General features: G+C 52.1%; 1 protein-coding gene across 4 annotated transcripts in view; it reads left to right on the forward strand.

The window, feature by feature from the left end:
* The window catches only part of LOC111850983 (ankyrin-2-like), a 149,688-nt gene that overhangs the window by 35,107 nt on the left and 94,632 nt on the right, over positions 1–19,949 (forward strand). Inside the window, exon 1 of one of the 4 annotated variants that reach the window (XM_072718721.1) lies at positions 5,779–6,141. The exons of the other annotated variants lie outside the window; for them this stretch is intronic. Within the exon in view, the coding sequence (XP_072574822.1) occupies positions 6,058–6,141 (84 nt within the window). The 5' untranslated portion in view covers positions 5,779–6,057. Of the gene's footprint in view, positions 1–5,778; positions 6,142–19,949 lie in introns of those variants that run through there. 4 annotated transcript variants of the gene reach the window in all.

Below are 19,949 nucleotides of genomic sequence, written 5' to 3' on the forward strand. Positions count from 1 at the left end.
CTATAAACCAAGCGTAAAACCTGGGACGTTAATGTAATTCCCCAGACCTGCAGAACTAGTCGATGGTATTTAAATAAAGGAGCGCTCAGCGTCGGAGCAGATGCCAGCCCTGGGTATTGCTGCATAATGCTTCATGCAGTATTCAGGAGCGGGGTGGGGGTTGTGGGCCCCCCAGTGATCGGTTTCAGGTACTTACTCGGGACGGGACAGACGCCCCCCAGGCTGTTCACAGACCCACTGCGCTGGCTGGCGGTCTAATGAAGCGCAGGAGTGAGTGTGTGTGGCTGCCGGAAGGTCTTTCTGGGGGGAGGGGTGGTCAGGGTCCAGTCACCTCGCCGAGTAGCAGAGCTGTGGGGGACTTTTTGTCCAGCTCCTGCTCCAGCTGCCCCCCCCCACCCCACACACCGTGCACGGTGATAGACCTCCATCAGCTCTCTCTCAGCCAGATCCGTCCCTCCCCAATGCCATGACTGGCTACCAGGCAGCCGGCCCTCATCAGGCCAGTGGGGGAGTGGGGGAGCGGGGGGGGGGGGTCGGGCTCACCTTTATGCAGTGCTGAGCCCCCACTGCCCCCTGCTGCTGCCTTAATCCTCAGCAAATGAGATGGGGCTGCTGTACCATTTTCTGCAGGAAGCCTGCATTTGATGTGCAGAATCACAATGAGTTCTGTGTGTGTGTGTGTGGGGGGGCTTATGTATATATTACATTGTGGCGACCAAATGTCCACAAAATGTGTTAAAATCTGTTCATTTTCAGCTTGTGGGGCCTTTTTTCAGGTCACCAAATATAGACCTCAATTTTATAAAAAAAACTGTGACTGCAGTCTAAAAACTAAAAATGCCAAAAGACTTTGTATTTTGTTTGGTTACTTATGCTTAAGGTTAGGGCTGGGTAGGGGTTAAGGTTGTCATTGGGATTAGAGTTTTCCCCATATAAATGAATGGAGAGTCCTGTCAAAGATATAATTACAAATATGTGTGTGTGTGTGTGTGTGTGTTTTCAGTCCTTCTTGCAGAATAGGCCTTGAATTGTATCATAAATCTTAATGCAGTTTACCAGCTTAAAACCCTTCACTGTGAAAGTTTTAGAGATCGCCACCATGGACAACAATGAAATATTGATCATTTATGAAATATGTTATGTGAGAGGGTGTCTGTTCCTCCTGGGAGACTTACTCACAGTCTGAAGAGGGTTGCAGACAGAGAGGTCAGTGTCCTGACAAATGCAGTCACTCCAGCCCCAGAGAGGACACAGTGCGGGGGATGAATTCCTCTGAAGTGCATCTGACGAGGCATGGGACACACTCACACACACACACACACACACACACACACACACGCACACACACACACGCACGCACACACACACACACGCACACACACACACACACACAGGCACGCACACACACACACACGCACACACACACATGTAGGGTAAACATATCCTTATGGGGACCGCTCATTCATTTCAATGGGAAAAATGCTAACGCTAACTATGACAACCTTAACCCCCACCCTGCCCTAACCATAACCATAAGTAACCAAACAAAATACAAGAGTTTTTGCATTTTTAGTTTTTTCATAGCAGTCACCGTTTTTTATAAAATAGAATTTTCCCTTATGGGGACCAGGAAACCGGTCCCCATGAGGGAAAAAAAACGGATATTTATCACGTTATGGGGACATTGTGTCCCCATAAGGATAGGTAAACCCGCTCACACACGCACACACACACACACACACACGCGCACACACACACACACACGCGCACACACACACACACACACAGGCCTCCACTACCCTGCAATGAAAGCAACCTATTTACTAGTGTGCGCATTAATGTCAGAATTTGATGGATTTATAGTTGTTACACTTGGAACAGAAACTGGGCAGTTGTGCCATTTTATATACTATTTTATGATGTTCAAGCTGAGGCTCAGAGGGGGGCGCTGTCGCTTCATACCTCCAAGGTTGGGGGTTCGAATCCTGCCACTGCTTTGTGGCTGTGGAGCTTTTATGGAGTTTTTCTTGTAGTGTAACTGAGATTTCCCCCTTGCAGACCAAAGGCTAACTGGTGTATCTAACAATTGGCGCGTGTTAGTGTGCGCCCCGGGCGCGTGTTAGTGTGCGCGTGTTAGTGTGCGCCCCGGGCGCGTGTTAGTGTGCGCGTGTTAGTGTGCGCCCCGGGCGCGTGTTAGTGTGCGCGTGTTAGTGTGCGCCTCGGGTGCGTGTTAGTGTGCGCGTGTTAGTGTGCGCCCCGGGCGCGTGTTAGTGTGCACCCCGGGGCGCGTGTTAGTGTGCGCGTGTTAGTGTGCGCCCCGGGGCGCGTGTTAGTGTGCGCGTGTTAGTGTGCGCCCCGGGCGCGTGTTAGTGTGCACGTGTTAGTGTGCGCGTGTTAGTGTGCGCCCCGGGCGCGTGTTAGTGTGCGCGTGTTAGTGTGCGCCTGTTAGTGTGCGCCCCGGGCGCGTGTTAGTGTGCACGTGTTAGTGTGCGCCCCGGGCGCGTGTTAGTGTGCGCGTGTTAGTGTGCGCCCCGGGCGCGTGTTAGAGTGCGCCCCGGGCGCGTGTTAGTGTGCACGTGTTAGTGTGCGCCCCAGGCGCGTGTTAGTGTGCGCGTGTTAGTGTGCGCGTGTTAGTGTGCTCCCCGGGGGCGTGTTAGTGTGCGCCCCGGGCGCGTGTTAGTGTGCGCGTGTTAGTGTGCGCCCCGGGCGCGTGTTAGTGTGCGCGTGTTAGTGTGCGCCCCGGGCGCGTGTTAGAGTGCGCCCCAGTCGCGTGTTAGTGTGCGCGTGTTAGTGTGCGCCCCAGGCGCGTGTTAGTGTGCGCGTGTTAGTGTGCTCCCCGGGGGCGTGTTAGTGTGCGCGTGTTAGTGTGCGCCCCGGGCGCGTGTTAGTGTGCGCGTGTTAGTGTGCGCCCCGGCCGCGTGTTAGTGTGCGCGTGTTAGTGTGCGCCCCGGGCGCGTGTTAGTGTGCGCCCCGGGCGTGTGTTAGTGTGTGCCCTGGGGGCACCGCAGCCTCTCTCCCTGTGAACCTTACCAGGATAAGCAGGTAGAAGATGGATGCTTAAGCTGTTAATCTTTCTACAGATTTTAGCACACAGCCTGTTTCTAAATTATGTAACTTTTGATAAAATTATTGACCTTTTGAATTCATCCAAAAACATTTCTTTAGAAGCCATTATTAACCACAACATCCCCCTTCGTAAAATACAGGAAGTAAACTAAAGCACAGATGCATGGTGGGGGTCCTTGGGACACCTGTTAATTCTCTAATGAGAAAACAGTTCTGAATGACTGCAAAACCCTGTCTTCCTCTTTGAGGAAAATATAGTCTGTCGTATGGAGAGGGACATAACTAAACTGAAAGGGGGAGAGTTCTCTTCCTCTCGGTGCTCCCTAACCGTCGGTGCTCTGTTCCTCTCAGTGCTCTCTTCCTCTCAGTGCTCTCTTCCTCTCTGTGCTCTCTTCCTCTCAGTGCTCTCTTCCTCTCTGTGCTCTCTTCCTCTCTGCGCTCTCTTCCTCTCAGTGCTCTCTTCCTCTCTGTGCTCTCTTCCTCTCTGTGCTCTCTTCCTCTGTGCTCTCTTCCTCTGTGCTCTCTTCCTCTCAGTGCTCTCTTCCTCTCAGTGCTCTCTTCCTCTCTGTGCTCTCTTCCTCTCTGTGCTCTCTTCCTCTGTGCTCTCTTCCTCTCTGCGCTCTCTTCCTCTCAGTGCTCTCTTCCTCTCTGCACTCTCTTCCTCTCTGTGCTCTCTTCCTCTCTGTGCTCTCTTCCTCTGTGCTCTCTTCCTCTCTGCGCTCTCTTCCTCTCAGTGCTCTCTTCCTCTCTGCGCTCTCTTCCTCTCAGTGCTCTCTTCCTCTCTGTGCTCTCTTCCTCTCTGCGCTCTCTTCCTCTCTGTGCTCTCTTCCTCTCGATGCTCTCTTCCTCTCAATGCTCTCTTCCTCTCTGTGCTCTCTTCCTCTCAATGCTCTCTTCCTCTCTGTGCTCTCTTCCCCTCTGTATAATACCTCTACATGGTCTGTGCTTGTCGAGCAGCTTTACAGCCGTGATCTTTATCTCTCCGTCTTTTGGGCTTTGGAGCAGGTCATTGTGATGTCTTACTGGCTGATAGACTCCCATGCATAAGTTCCATAGGGCATTTGGTGAGGGCTTGGTTTTATTTTGAAGGGTAGAACGCTTTTGGGATGTTTGGGGCTTTTGAGAACAGCTTGGCAGCATTGCTTAATGCTCTGACTTTGTCTGATAGCCCCCCCCCCCCCCCCAAAAAAAAGACCTGAAGCCATCATGGATGTGAGCTCAGAATCAAACGCAGCGCCTCTGCTGTTTGTTGGAGGTCCAGGCTTTGATGTGGAGCTGGTGACATTGATTAAACAGAACTGAACAGAAGGAGAGAAAGGTGTCATTTAAGGTACAGCGCCGTCACAGTAATGTCTGCAGCTGTGGGCTCTGGCCATCTTTTCTCATGGTGTTGAACTGGAAAGACTGGTTTTTAAGCACTTTCATGGGAACAGGTGCACTGGGCATGGAACCTGATGAAGGAGCCTGGCCATTGGCTTCTCTCCCCGCTGCTTAGCACGATGACGCAACAGGGCCATGGGCTGCTAACTGGCTGGCAGCCCTGTCTCCATGGCGACATTCTGGGATATTTGGAGTACCAGTTAGCAGCCTCTGCCATCACATGGCCTTGCCCCCTCCCATCTGGTTTTAGAAGCCCCTCCCATCTGTATGTTACTGAAGTGAAACTCCTCCCTCCCATTACAAAGTGTTGGCCACTCCCCCCTCGACTTGGAAGCCCCTCCCACCTTGGCTGTTACTGAAGTGAAACCCCGCCTCCTATTACATGGCATTGGCTTTACCCACCTTGGCTGTTAAACCCCGCCCTCCATGCGTTTGGCTGAGCAGTTAAATGGTTGCGCAGAGGCTTGCTGTTTGTTAGTATTATAGGTGTTTTGATTGTTTAATATGTTTCCCGTTTAATATGTTTTTTTTAACTAAATTTATGTAGTGCACTCTCGGCCTGTCCCAGGATGCTGTGCTCGCTCCCTCTCCTGAACGTCTGTCGCCCCTCCGGCTGCAGTGCAGTCAGACTGCTGTGTTCGCAGTAACCTGCAGCACAGAGTGTGAGACTGACCCAGGGGACGGCAGGCAGCAGTCGGGTGTGAAAGGCGTGCAGCCATTTTTACAGCCCTGCATTTACACCATTATACTCCTATAATACGTGAGCCCATGGTTTATTTATTGTCCGTCTCATTAGTGACTCGCTGCTTCTGTGAGGATGATATCGCACGTCAGACAATAGCATCCCTAATCTGAGTGACGTGTCATGGTATATATTTGTCCCTGGTGAAAAGGGGGCTTTCGGGTGGCAGCCGGAGCGACACAGTAAGGAGGACTGACACCAGTGCGATGACTCTGACCAGACGGGGGTCGTGGGCCAGAAATACAGGAACGGCTCAATTTGTTTCCTTGATAGTTCGCTTGAGTCTGTTTTGTTCCATGTTAAGCATTAAACATGCAATTTGTGGTAATTATGGGTGTTTTTTTCCCCTCTGTGCTTCTGGCGGCAAATCGGCGTGCTCTCCCTCCCACTCAGCTCCATTGTCTCCTCTGCACGGTAAACAGTCCCGTGCCGCTGCTCCCTTGGGGCGGGGGGTGGGTAGGGGGGGTGGTCCTATGGCCCCTGGCTGCCCCACCGGGCTCTGTGTGAATGTACCGCGGGAGTAACCCCACCGCTGGGTGGGACCGGGTTCCGTGGTGTCCTCAGATAAACACGGGTGGCAGCTGTTGCTATGGTAACCTCACCCTCCCTCCCCTCCTCTCTCTCTCTCACTCTCACGCTCTCGCTCTCTCTCTCTATCTTCCTCTCCCAGCCGCTCCCTCTTCCCTCCTTGATCTCGCTTAAAGCCACAATCGCGGGAGTATTGTAGAGAGGACAGGCGGTGGCGACGACGCGTGGCACTGCCGCGCTCACAGCTGAGGACCTTCTGAGACGTTCTGGAGAGTGACAGAGAGAGCGTGTGTGTGTGTGAGAGCGAGAGAGAGAGGGACTGCGAGGGTTTTTTGGGGAGGATGAGTGAGGAATCGCAGCCCCACCGGCTGGACACCGGAGACAAGCTCAATGGACTTGGCCAGAAGAGGAAGCGCCCCCGAAAGGTAAAGAGAGGCAGGTCTGGCTGAGGTGCTCCTCCTGGAGCGCTGACGGTTGTGAGATGTTCCTCCAAGGCACGCTTTGCTTTCTAGAGGATCACTGGAGGCTTTGTTGTGGTCGTTGACGTGATGGTTGTCCGTTGGCCGTGTGAGATGGTTCCCGTTCGCTCTTGCTCCGGTGCTCCCTGCCCCACCACCCTCCTAGCTTCCAGGCGCCCCCGCTGGGCGTGGATGTGCGATCCGCCGTGATACGCACCCGCCGAGTCGACGCTTTACTGGCTTTACTGGGAGTGGTGGCTGGTGGTGGTGGGGGGGGGGGGGGTTCTTTCAGAGGATGAACCGTTAATGGGCTTTATGAGTACCTGGAGTGGGGGGGGGGTGCAGAGGGATGCTGGATGCTGGCAGGTTCTGTAGGATGTGTTGAAAGTGCTGATGGGGGGCGTTCCCCCCCCCATGGGTGGTGTCCGGTCCAACGGGTTCTGTGTGTGTCAGTGTGATGAGGGGTGCATACACTTCTGCACGCTTAGTCGTGAGTTTCAGTGTGGCTGGGCTGCACGTGTGTGAGTTCATATCATAATATCGTCAGATTTTTTTGGGGGGGGTGGGTGTTTGTCTTTGGGGCCAGGAGCAGATCCTCCTGCAAGCTCCTCACATGAAAGTGATGCGACCATTTCACTGTGCATAGTGTCTGTCACCAGGGTCACTCCCCCCCCCCCAGCTCGTCAAATGTTTCGCTCGTAGTTCTAAGGTGAGGGAATTTGGCCGGGAACTTTGTGCGAACATCCCGTCGAATCCCTGCCTGTCCATAATGCATAGGGATGTCTCTCCCAGTCACCCTAAACGGCTCTGAGCGTTTCTGTCAAGTCGTAAAGAGCTGGGATGAGAGCACCGCTGCCTGATCGATGCCTGAATTATTGATGCGGTCTAATAGCTGGCAGGATCTCGGAGTCCCTGTCAAGATCCCTCCCTCCGTCTTCCTAGGAATGCGGAAAAGACCACCCGGGTACCCTCCTGCGTGTGCTCTGCTTGGGGGACGGACAGGTATATCCCAGGATCCCTCACTTCCTCCTTGTTGCCTGGCAGAGCTCGAAAAATGTGCCAAGCGTGCATTTGAGTGCGAGTCCCATTGCCCACCTCGTGTCTGTTCCGATATGGGTAAACATGCTCCTCATTGGTCAGTTTTGAAGACCCTTTGACCCCTCCACTCGGATCACACCTGGGCGGGTGCCTTCTTGTTGGGGTCTGCAGGAACTTGGGTTGAACTTGGCTCGAGTCCTTTTAATGCGTTTTGATGGTTTCATGCATTTTCCCACAGTTCCTTTGTGGGTACAGCCGGCCTCATTCCCAACGGTTCTGCTGAAGCAAGCATAATTTTTCTGTGCATCTGGAGAGGGGGACAGTGTTTGGGGGGGCAAGTGTGAAGCATCATGCGGCTCCAAGGTGACAGATATGCTGTCAATGGGATTCCTGTATTTTGATGTGCTAAAAGCCCCCCCTCACCATACCTGCCCCCTCCCCACAGCTCTGTGTAGAACTTTGCCCCACACAGCCGTGCTGCATTAATAGCGGTCTAGAGTTACCGTCGCTGGGGGGGACCATAGGGGTCAATATTCCTGATTTTTATTGTGCGATTCAGAGTTTTTTCATTTCTCTGCACTGTTACATAAGTAATTGACTCCCAGTCTGACCCTGCTTTCTGAAAAATGAGCATTGGTTTGGGTAAAATGCTGAATTAATAAAATGTAAATGTAGAATGTAAATAACCTGTTATTGCCAGATTTAAAGTTATATTTATGGGAATCTGTCACTCCCTGTAGCACAATTTCAGGAAGCTTTCGGCGGACTGAGGGTGACACCCCAAACGGGACGTCCCCTTCGCGTGCCGGCCGGTGACCGCGAGACACTTGCGGATCTCCCTGCAGCATCACCCTGTGGCGCCACATAGGATGGGTGCTGGGTACTTCAAAGTGCTTCAGAGCCACTAGACTGATTAATGTTGTTGATTGTCTCGATGTTCCTCAAGGTTCTAGGTACTGCTGGTCTTGCTGTCCTCGCCCATCATGGTCTCGGACAAACTCCCCGGGGCTCTCGTTACCTGATCTGATCTCGCGTGAGTTTCCCTCCTCGAGGCGGCCTGGAATCGGCGGCAGGTTTGCCGTAGGCCTGAAGCTCCCTGCCTGTGTCGTGTTTCAGGGTACGGAGGACGTGCTCCTAGCGGCCGCGGCGGCGTGTCTGGGTGCTAGCTGGCCCGCGATGTTGCTCCGTGACGCTCCGGCAGAGCCACAGTGGCCACGATGCGACACCGTTGCCCGCGGGTTCTTGGACACCCGTTCTGTTGGCCCACGCTTGATGGCGTGGCTCCGGAACCAGCACACCTGGGGTTTTACTCATAGAGCCAGGCCCACTAATCCTGCAGGGCTGGGCCAGGCCTGCTCTGCGTTGAGGGGGGAGGACGTCTCTGGTCCTGTACAGCCTGCGCGTATCGAATCGCTCTTTTTGCCAAAGGTAACGACTATCCTGCGAGTCGTCAACTGGTCCAAGTCCAAGATCAGCCACTTATTTGTTAGCATTTATTTGTTAGTGCTGTAATGGGGGGTGGGAGGGAAGGGAACGATTGCAGCTGGGGCTTGTGGGTAATTACAGGAGCGCCCCCATCCAGCTGAGACCTCCTGTGAAGGTGGGGGGGGGGGGGGAGCACGCTGACAGTAGACCCTCTCTCAGACCTCTTACTTTTCCATGTCGGTGGCTGACGCAAGGCAAAATAATCGGGCCCAGCCATCGCCATGGTGACGGGGGGTTCACACCCGGGGCTCGGGAAGTCAGCGAGATATCTGAGGGAGGGGCCGGTGTGCTCGTCTATACTGACTGGTGGGGGTGGGGGGCAGGTGGGGCTGTTTCTGTAGGCACTGACAGGGGGCAAATCCCCAGACACCTCCCACCCTGACAGGAGATGCTGTTCTGCATCTGTGAATGCCATGGGGGGGGTTAGATGAAGAGAAGGATCACTGAAGCATTTACATCTCCGTCTCCAATCAGCACTAATGCTGATTTTGTTAGAAAGGCTGGTTTTCGCAACAACAATAGTGATAATAAAATGAATAATCAAAATTGCCAGTGCTAATTTCTCAGAGTACTCTGTGGTAGCACTTCCGTTATACGTCTGGAAGCCACTGGAAATGCTGTAATGAATGATGTGCTGTTCGGTGTAATTGAATCGACTTGAATTGGATTGAGTTGGATTAAGCTGGACTGAGCTGAGCTGCAGGGAGGGGTGGTGTAACCCCGGAGTGGCACCTCGCCCCCCCCGCCGCCGTCTCCGTCGGGCCCCTTTGGGCCTCGCACACTCTGTGCTGTGCTGAGCGTGCGGAGGCTGCCTGGGGATGGCAGTGCCACCTCTCCTGGAGCCGGGGTGAGCGGAGCGTGTCGGCGGCCTCGCCCCGCGGGGCCCACGAGAGCATAGGGACTCGCTGCGGCATGCGTGTGCTGTCTGAGGCGGAGTCGGGAAGGGAAGAGAAGCGAAGGGAAGGGGGGAGAGCCGGGAAGATTGTAAGAGGGAGGTAGGAGGGGGGAAACGGGGCGAGAGAGTCAGTGGAGATAGGAAGGCAGAGTCAGGGGGAGATGGGGTGAGAGAGTCAGGGGGAGATGAGGGAGAGTCAGGGGAACGATAGGGGGAGAGAGTCAGGGAGAGATGAGGGGAGAGGTTCTATTGAAATTTAAACTTAAACTCCAGTTTAATTTATCGTGTAATTTTTGAATATCCTTATATATAAGGATGGAGAACAAGCTAAAGGGAGGATTATCAGGGATCTGAGGTGGGGGATGGAGAGAGGAGATCAGGTGAGGAAAGTACTTTTCCCAGCCTTAGGAGAAGGCTTTAGGACCCAGGGCTGAGCCGGTCGACAGAGTCTTGCCCCACTAGGCACTAATGAGAAGGAACTTCGTATCTGACAGCATCAAAGCCAACGGGTGAAAGCCAGCTGCCGTTAATGAAACTCAGTGCTTCGTCCTGTTATTTATACCCCAAGTAGGCAGAGTTAACAGATACTTCCTGTTGGCTGAGGCGATGTGGAATTCCTCCTGAGGAGTCCCCCGTCTGCCTGAGACTTACGTCCTGAGTAGTAGATGGTGGCTGTGTGTGTGAGACCATTGATATTATTTGGCCGGGATGAACCTCACGGTCACACCCGCGTTGAGCCACGAGTCGGCTAAGGACGTGTCCATCACGGGGCACGAGCCAGGGGACATGCTGAGGAGACACACTCCTGTGAGGTCAATGGTCACCCATGTGCATCAGCATCTCTTTGAGTAACCTTGACCTCTGACACTCCATCACACACCGATTAACATGGATGGCTGCTGCTGTCACGTTACCATGGTACCCACGGAGCGAAGCTTCCCAGAACATTCTGCCAGCCGCTTTCTTTTTATTCCATGTAATTCACACATTCAGCTGAGCTATTTAAAGGCAACAAAACAAATTGTTTCACCGTTGTGTGGGACTGGGTGTTATCTGGAAGCAATTATGAGTATGATGTAATCGTCAGGACGTGGGTAAGTGTGTTCATGTGCTTCCACCGGTGCCATGTTTACTGTGTTCGTATGCGAACACGAAAGATGAAAGTATTGAATAAATACTCATTACGATACAATTACAATATCACTTGAGAGACTGTGCACATCTAAAGTGTGAGATGTAACTGGAAAATACAGCAGTGCTAATATTTCAGGAGTTATTGTTGTCCTTCAGTATTGAATTTTTGCAACAAGAAAAATACAGTCCAGTCATTCATCAATCGCCCACATGTACCGTTTACCCAGTGCAGTGTTGCGGGTTATGAGGGGAGGACTGGGACACCTTAGTAACCGTAGTCTATTCTTTTCAATCTTAACCAAGTCTAACGTAATGACAGCTGCAGACCAGCAGCAGTGATTTTTATTTGCGGTATTGATCACGGGCACCTGCCCGAGGCTCGTAAATAGTGGCTGCTCTGTCACCGCGGCACTGATGACTTAAATCACAGCAGTGCAGCTTTGTAAAGCCTGATTGGATTTTAGCTAAATGACTGCGGACTGCATGGCTCTGGTGCAGCGCAGACGGCTCTGCACGCCTGTACTACAGCCACGCGGCGTTGTTAACAGGAAAAGGCTGGAATCACGGTACTGGACTAATCCGGACTAATGAAAAAGTACAGGCTTTGACCTTTGCACCTGCATAAATCAGGCAGCGGGAGGCGATGCAGATAATCTGGCCTGTCTGTTTGCACCCACTAAACCACCTATATTGGGTCCAACTGAAGACCAAGACCTTAAAGGAGAGAGTCTGATTCAAGACTGGGACTTTGGAGTCGCAGACTGAGTCAAGACAGAGATTTTAGGCGGGGGGGGGGGTGTCAAAACCAAGTCAAGATTGAGACTTTGGTGGGGTCGAATCTGAGGGAAGATTGAGACTTTGGTGGAGTCGAATCTGAGGGAAGATTGAGACTTTGGTGGGGTCGAGACTGAGAGAAGACTGAGACTGTGGGGGGGTCGAATCTGAGGGAAGATTGAGACTGTGGGGGGGTTAAGACCAAGTCAAGCCAGAGACCTTAGAGGGGTCGAGACTGAGCCAAGACTGAGGTCTAAAAATCGTCTATTTCAAGACCCTGGTTTTCTTTATAGTTATTTACTTTCACTTCTGCTAATATTTACAAATAAAATTATATTAATTAAACACTAATTAAGCACTAATTATTGTATCGTCAACCCCCTCCAACGACAACATTTGCCAAGGGTGTGGAGCTGTTGGTATTAGCAATGTACAGTAATGCATGTCAAATAATAGGAGAAGAGACGTGCCACGTTGGATCAAAATGGGCGTTTCATTTTTCAATATGGAACAATCCTATCTTATAGGGTATAGATGGCAACTCTATTGGTCATACACATTCAAGAGATACACTTCAGTTAATGACAGAAGGAAGACAATCCTTTGATCTCAAACATTAGTATTTAATCACAAATACCCAGCACTTGCTTCACACCTATAGCCTCCAGGATCGGCTTTGGAGCCCCCATGACTGAATAGGATACGCAGTTTCAGAAGATGGATGGAAATACCCAACAGTATACTGCTGCTAGCCTGATCAAATATTCATGAGAGCCACTCATCAGGGTGAGAGATGTGTAAAAGGCTGTATGTAGGAGTTCTAGTACAAAAAGATGTGAGTTTTCATTGGTTATACTGATGGACGTTGCCAAACTGAATAACGGCAACATCAGCTGACATCTGTCTGTTCTGAAGGGATTTCCAAGGTATCATTGCACCCGGTGACCGTCTTCTCAAAAATAAATAAAATAACATCAACATACAGCCAATAAAATGAAGGTGGATAAATTTGGATTAAATGAATTTTAATTTTACTAATTGTATTTTATTAACACGTATTGTTATTTCCAGAGGAGTAGGAGATATTAAAAACTTTATCACTGTGGTGAGGAAAAAAATGAGTTTTGCGTCTCACTGTAAATATAATGAGGACCTAGACGCTCCAGCCCAAGTTCAAGCAGACATGTTTTCAATATCGAGACAAAATTGAGTAAGTGAAAAAGTGTTCTCAAGACCAAGACCGTGTCGGGTACTACAGCACTGACGCAGAAGCTCTGTGTGAGTAACGCTCTGTGTCTCTGTGTGGCTCAGTTTGGGTACTGCGAGTGGTATGGCTTGCAGGACAGGCGGGTACCAGCATCGGCATGGCGATAGGAAGGTGAGGCTGTTCCTGGGAGGTCTGGTAGTGGGCCACAGCAGGGTTGGCTGAATGGGAGGGAAGCGGAAAGCGTGGAGAGTGAAGGTCACGTGGTGGAGAGCACATTTGGGGTGACGGCATGCCGTGAGGAGGGAGAGCAGAGCCGACTCACGCCCGGTGCCTCCGGATGCTCCCCTCCCTGCATCCGCTCCCTCCCGTGGTTGTTCACACACCTGTGTCGCCCTGGCACTGACGGAAGTGTGAACGGTGCCCTCATCCCTGCTTCTCATTGCACAAGGACCCCGCTGCCCATCCGTCCTGGGAAGAAGAGCGGAAAAAAACTCACCGGAGGAGTTTCAGGGAGAGCTCAGCCACGGGAGCTCCGCTCGGTCTTCCCGTGAATATGCGGGATGTGGCCCCCAGTCATCCAGAAAAACAAAGCCTGGCAGGGATGGGCGGAAGGGTGTCACTCGACAGAGCTGTGTGGCTCAGCGGCCTAGAACTGTGTGCCTGTGGTCAGAAGGTTGCTGGTTTGAGTCTCATCCACAGCTCAATGGTCACAAGGCCCTTTAATCCCTGAAATGCTGTAAAGGTGCCAGTTGAATTGCTGATCCTGCATTTACACCCCAAACTTATATATATATATATATGCAGAAAAACCGAGAGCAAGATGGGATGTGCAAACAGAAGCATTCCAATGTACCTGCGCCCAGGGACCCAGGGATGTGGAAACTGCCAGAGCTCCTCCCCCCAATGTTCAATTTCATCCCCCAATAAATAGACCTTTATATTTAAACTATTAGTCAATCCCCCCATTCTCAAACTCTCTTCTTTGCCATTGCTTCTGGAAAGGGCAAATTTAAGCTTCCATTCACGCGAATAAACTCATCGCTCCGCTTTATCTGTGCCGGCTCTTCTGACGTTATGCCTTCCTGTTTAGAGGTGAGGAAGGTGTCTCCATGCCACCCCCTGCTGGTGAGGGTTATAGGAACTGGGCGGCGGCAGCTTCCTTCAGGCAGCACGAGAGGCCGTGGCAGGTGTCTCACCCGGAACCCTCTTGGTTCTTGTTCCTCGTGATGAATGTAGGCTCTGCTGGGCCGTTCTCTCTTTTCCTGGGGAACGTTTAAAGGCTAAGTGTCAGGCAGGGGTCCCGGGGCACAGAGAGGCCCTCAGAGACTCGGCAGCCCCGGTGGGGTGGGTGGGGTCACCGCCTGGTCAGTGCGGAGCCTGTTATGAGGCTTGCTGGCATGTCATCCTGATGTGTCACGATGCGATTCCAGGATGATGGATATCAGATGGGGGTGGCTGATGGCTGCATTCCCGGCCTTGTAGAGTCTGGCCTCTGTCCTTTGTTGTGTGACATTACCCAGAAGCCCCAGAATTGGGGTGATGACACTGGAAGGTATTTCCCCCCTTTATTGTCACAGTTTCACCCCCCCTTGCTGCCCATGTGAATAATGAAGCTGGACACGGGGGGCAGAGCTTGGGACTTTGTTCGGCTGAACGCTGGAAGTCCCCACGGACCATGATTATGCGCATTCCTCGCCGCATCATTTACCGTCTCATGTTTAGAAGTTGCCCCATTACCATCTCGCCGAGGTTCTCTCGCTCTGCAGACCGCTAAGTAAAGACAGGGGGCGCCGCATGCAGCCGCCCGTTGGCCCGTGAGCCTAAAATGCGTGACCCTGCGCAGCGTTTTCTGCCATCTGCTTACGGCTTCCAGAAGCGCTAGTTTCCTGTGGAAAGATCTTTCGAGTGACTCGACCGTGTAAATGTTCAGCTGGAAGAGTCAGTCGGCACGAATCTGCCCAGCACCGCGGGGCAAACACCCTTCAGCCCCCCCCCCCCCCAAAGATCCCTCTGCCCTCATCAATAATTCCTCCTTATTTTTACTTATTGGCGAGTGTGCAGTGTGAAGGTTCCGTAATGAAGGTGCCGGATCGGGCTTCTGAGCGGACGGCCCGCGGGGGCTTCCTCGGAGAGCCAGTGGGAGCTCGTTTTGAACAAAGACGTCCTTCGGTTTTGAGGAGATTAAAGGACGCTTCTCGGCCACGCTGCTTGTTTTCTTTGCCCGGCTTTGTCCTCCTGGAGGCTCGAATTCACTCACGGTCCCCCCTGCCAAAGGGATTTTGATCTAATCTGGCATACAGCAGGATTTTGATGGGAGGGGGGAATTGGGGGAGCATTATCCCGGAGCCTTATCAAAGCAGTGGCCCTTAGCTGCTATCGCTGCTCTGCGCTGCCGGTTAAATCCCCTTAGCTGGTGTAACGAGCTGATTCCACGGTGCTGCCGAACGGCGGGTGTCCCTCTTTATGCTGTCTGCACGGGACCCGTCCCATTAAGGGACAGCGGAGGTGGGGTGGCGGCTGACAGTGATCCTGAGCCACAAGATCCACCAATTATTGGAGTGTCACTTGCGTGGAAACACTTGATTTTTTAAACCCGCCTTCATCTTACCCAGTTTCCCTAAAGCTCTCATATGGTCTTTGCTCAGGTCCTAATGATATTCACTGTAAATGGCAGCCTGCTGGAAGACAAAGAGCTGAAATACATCCTAGGATTCAGACTGAGAAGTTTTGCTGTTGAAATCAGGCCTTTTGTTTTTGCGGCTCACTGGGATGAGCTCACTGTTGTATATGGATTGCTGCTAAATGCTTGCGTCCCGCATGAAAATTTGATGCAGGCTGTGTTCTTACCTCATGTGGAAGTAGGTGTTTCCAAAGTCCTGATTCGCTTTTTCTTCTGGTTTTAAGGACGGGTGTGAAACTGCCGGGTCCAATACTACGAGCACAGAGACTCTGTCAGCATAGAGACTCTCAGCACAGAGACTCTGTCAGCATGGAGACTCTCAGCACAGAGACTCTGTCAGCATAGAGACCCTCAGCATAGACACTCTTTCAACACTGAGACTCTGTTAGCACAGAGATTGCCAGCACTGAGACTCTGTCATGCACAGAAACTTTCAGCGCAGAGACTTTGTCAACACTGAGACTCTGTGAACACAGAGGGTGTCAGCAGAGACTCAATATTCAGGGTTGGCTACATATTCCTCCCAAAAACACGCAGCACTGGGTCCTAAGAAAGGTCCCATTGACAGCTGGCCAGGAACAGGGCAAAGCAAAGGTCATGCTGGAGGAAGGGGCTGGGGCGGGGGGGGGGGGCGGGGTAGCTGTGCGTGTGGCCTTGGCGCCGCTGGAATCGCAGGGTCTGGTCTGGATTCTGGCCTGTTCCTGCTACAGAGAAAATAGGGACCATTGATTGTGATATAAAGCAGTAACTGTGAAGCTGGAAGCTGATTTCTGCAGGGGCGAGGAAACAGCGACAGGGGGTCAGTCAGGCTCTCTCGGGGGAGGGGGGGCAGGAAACAGAACCACAGGGTGACCACAGGGGGTGGGAAGGAACAGGGACTTGATTTGGATGCAGCAGTGGGGACGGGTTGAGGGTCGGAAACAAAATACAGCAGACGCCGGCAGGCCACCAGGGGGCAGGCTTCAGCCAAACAAAGGTCACCTCAGGGTGTGGCTTAGGGACTGATCGCTCGGATGTCCATCAACCCCGTGACCCTCCGGAACGTGTGTCCCCGGGGGGGGTCTCTGTGTCTCAGCATAGGAAATATGGGGATCGGGTCGGGTTTAATGAGCTCATGGTGCGAGCCAGCATGAAGGGAGGCTTGCTACTGTGTTTTTGCCCACAGGGCATATCAATAATTAATCCATAGTGGCAGGGCCAATGGTTTTTAGCCTCTGACATGCCTGGCAGGTGGGGGCCGGCATGACGGGGGTAAATGTCACAGGCGGGCTGATTCCTTCCATAAAGTGTGTGTGTTTTTATGGCGCGGGCCCAGCCTCTGATCGTTACGGCATTGCCCGTGTTTAACCTTTCTGAGCGGCCGGGCTGTGAAAACACCCATCATCCACGGCTCTGCTGCTGTGGGGAAGTTTAAACGGAATGCGGCAGCTAGAGGCATCGGCCAGCAGGTGGCGGGGTGGTTAAGGTACCCACTGTGCAGCTGCAGATTCAGTTTTCAGAAATTGACTTTTTGAGTCTGTGGAAGCTTAAATGTATAAGGTGCTTAAATAGCCATCCATCCATTGATCCATCCATCTACCTTCTGAACCCGCTTATCCTAGTCAGGGTCGCGGGGGGTCCAGAGCCCATCCCGGAGGATCCGGCCACAAGGCAGGGAACAACCCATCTTATATATTCATCAATATATAAGATGATTACAAGATGAATACCCACACTTGCAGTCTTCTGCAGGCATTAACAGCCGGGGCTCGTGCTGTCAGCCATCTTCACCCTCCAGAGCCGCCCTAGTAGTGGAGCTGGGCCAGCAAATGCCTGTCCGGAGATGAAGGAGCAGGCGGCCAGGCAGGGCCTCCTCCAGCACTGTGGCAGCCCGCCGCCCGGTGCCCGTGGCCGGGAGGCTGGTGGCATCACACAGAAATAAGGGCACTCTTGGCAACCCATTTCAGCAAATGTTTAACTAAGAAAAAAATCTATTTATTAGCTGATTAGAGAGAAGAAATCAGCCTTTGTGGTGCTGATGTCTGAGCCGAGTTGTTATGCCTTAAATAGATCCGGGCAGAACAGTGATTACGGAAGGCTTACTCACCAAATATCCAGCATCATACCTATGAAAAATGAGCTCATTGAGCTCACGGCTCAACTCCTCCAGTGCAGGCTAACCTGGAAGGTGAGCTCAGGAGCAGCCCTGTCACTCACAGTCTGTCAGTCGACATGGCATCCTGTACGAGGCTCAATACCACTCGATGGACAGACGTTTGGGCTCCTAATTAGCGACACTGCTAATGTTTATCTGCTGTTATGCAGTGTTAGCCAGAAGCTAACACGGTGGCCCACTAGGTGGGGCTGTAGCCTCGCACCTGCGGCACTGGGGGTTCATTCCCCGCACCACGCTCAGTGTGCGTGCACTCTGCAGGTTCTCCCTGTTTTACACACTTGTACTCCAGGCACAACAGTTTCCACTCACTCTCCTAAAACAAACAGGCTAACTACTGTTTCTATATAACCCCCAGTGAGTGAGTGGGTGTGTCCCGTAATGGACCCCACCAGGATGCCCCCGGCCCTTTGCCCACTGGCACCAGGCTCTGTGCTAGACAAACGTGTTGTGGGTCATGAATGGAAGCATGGCAGGATGGATTGACAGATGGATGGCTGGATGGATGGTTTTACCCCTTCCTGCTCGTTGGGGTGTCAGACCTGAAGCTCTGACAGCAGGTCATGTTGGGTTATAATGCAGACCTGAGCTGAAGAAGCAGCGTAATGTTGCATGGTGGGCGGAGCTGAGTGGCCAGAGGGAGTGTGGTTTGGCCAGCAGCCCTGGATACCCAATCCGTCACCGCAGAGCTTCCTGGGAGAGAGGCCTCCCTCTGGCTCTCCTTCCTTTTCTCTCCCCGCTGCTGGGATCGTTATCGTTACTCTCTGTGCTTATCTCTCACCATCCCGCTGGAAACACGGGAGACTATGCACCCAAACGGCAGTGCCATCTTCTTCCCATGACGTGTCTTCAGGAGGGCTGTAACTCTGATTCAGTGTCATTATCTTTATTAGACTCACGTCTGATATCTGGGCATGTAGAGAAGCTTTCAGCTTCAGCATCCTCCTTCAGCTTCCGCCTTCCTGCACTCCGCTGCGTGTCTCTCTTGTATTTTTTCCCTACAGCTTTGTGCCAAACCTTTCTGTCTCACAGCGGTAAAGCAGCTTGGTCTAAGTTGAACTGGAAGAGAGAGAGTGTGTTTCACACCCTTGTTCATAGGCCACATGACGCATTGTAGGAAAGAAATCCTGCAGGTGCCCCCCCTCCCGTTGGCTCGCCATACGGGAACAGGTGACGTATCTTTGCTGGTTTTGCACCCCCCCACACACACACCACCTCACAAACATCTCAGCTTAAAAATACAGAGAGGACTAGAGCTGGCAGTTGATGTGTGATGGAGTGTAACTGGGTTCTACTCAGTCTGAGTGATGCTTCTGTCTGCAACGCCTCACTGGACAGCAGACAGACAGACAGGCAGGCAGAGAAAGCAAGAGAGAGACAGAGGCAAAAAGAGACAGATAGAGACAGACACACAGGCAGACTGACAAAGACAGCCAGACAGAGAGACACAGGCAAACAGTGAGACAGAAAGCCAAACAGAGATGGCCAGACAGACAGAGAGACACTGGAAAACCGACAGAGAGGGAGAGACAGACAGAGACAAAAAGAGACGGACAGAGACAGACAGACACACAGGCAGACAGACAAAGATGGCCAGACAGTGAGACAGAAAGCCAAACAGAGATGGCCAGACAGACAGAGAGACAGACAGGAAAACAAACAGAGACAGAGAGAGAGACAGGGACAAAAAGAGACAGACAGACACACAGGCAGACAGCGAGACAGAAAGCCAGACAAACAGAGAGACAGAGAGAGACAGAGAGAGGGTTCTTGCTGTTTTTCCTTTTGGAGTTTCCATGTAGGCGTTTGATGAGTTGCCTTGCGCGTAGTGAATGGCACGGAGGCCCCCTACCCCCACCCCCTTGCACATTCTGTTTAACCTCTTTCCTCTAAATCCATCTCAAACCAGCCAATGGCAGGGGGTGGGTGCTCAGGCTTGTGGTGCAGATGAATGGGGATTGATTTGAATGAGTCTGTAGCTCTCCGTTAATTTGTCTCCTGCCTCCTTTAACTGTCGGACAGGTCAATTTTCTCAGGAAAGAACATTTGAAAAAAATAACCTCAGCAAAAAGTGGTACTTTCTTCCAGGCTAAAAGAACTTCAGAAAAGCTTGATGCTTTTACATGTCATTGAGAGGTATACTGGCTAAATAATGAACCAATACAAAAAGGAGATGTCCAGTCAGTCTGCATTACCATAGTAATACCATAGCCTTGAGCCTGCAGGTACATTAACACCAAACTTGCCAGGAAGTGCCCTCGATGAATGCTATAGACCATGGTGGGCGGAGCTGGCGTTCTGTCAATCATCTAGTGGTTCAACCCACTTCCTGTTGGGCACCATGGTGGTCCCTGTTGGTTTAGTCCAGAAGTGGTTCACAACAATATCTGCATATGCATATATCTGCCCT

The sequence above is a fragment of the Paramormyrops kingsleyae genome, chromosome 12 (genome assembly GCF_048594095.1).
Source record: "Paramormyrops kingsleyae isolate MSU_618 chromosome 12, PKINGS_0.4, whole genome shotgun sequence".
NCBI classification, from domain to species: domain Eukaryota; kingdom Metazoa; phylum Chordata; class Actinopteri; order Osteoglossiformes; family Mormyridae; genus Paramormyrops; species Paramormyrops kingsleyae.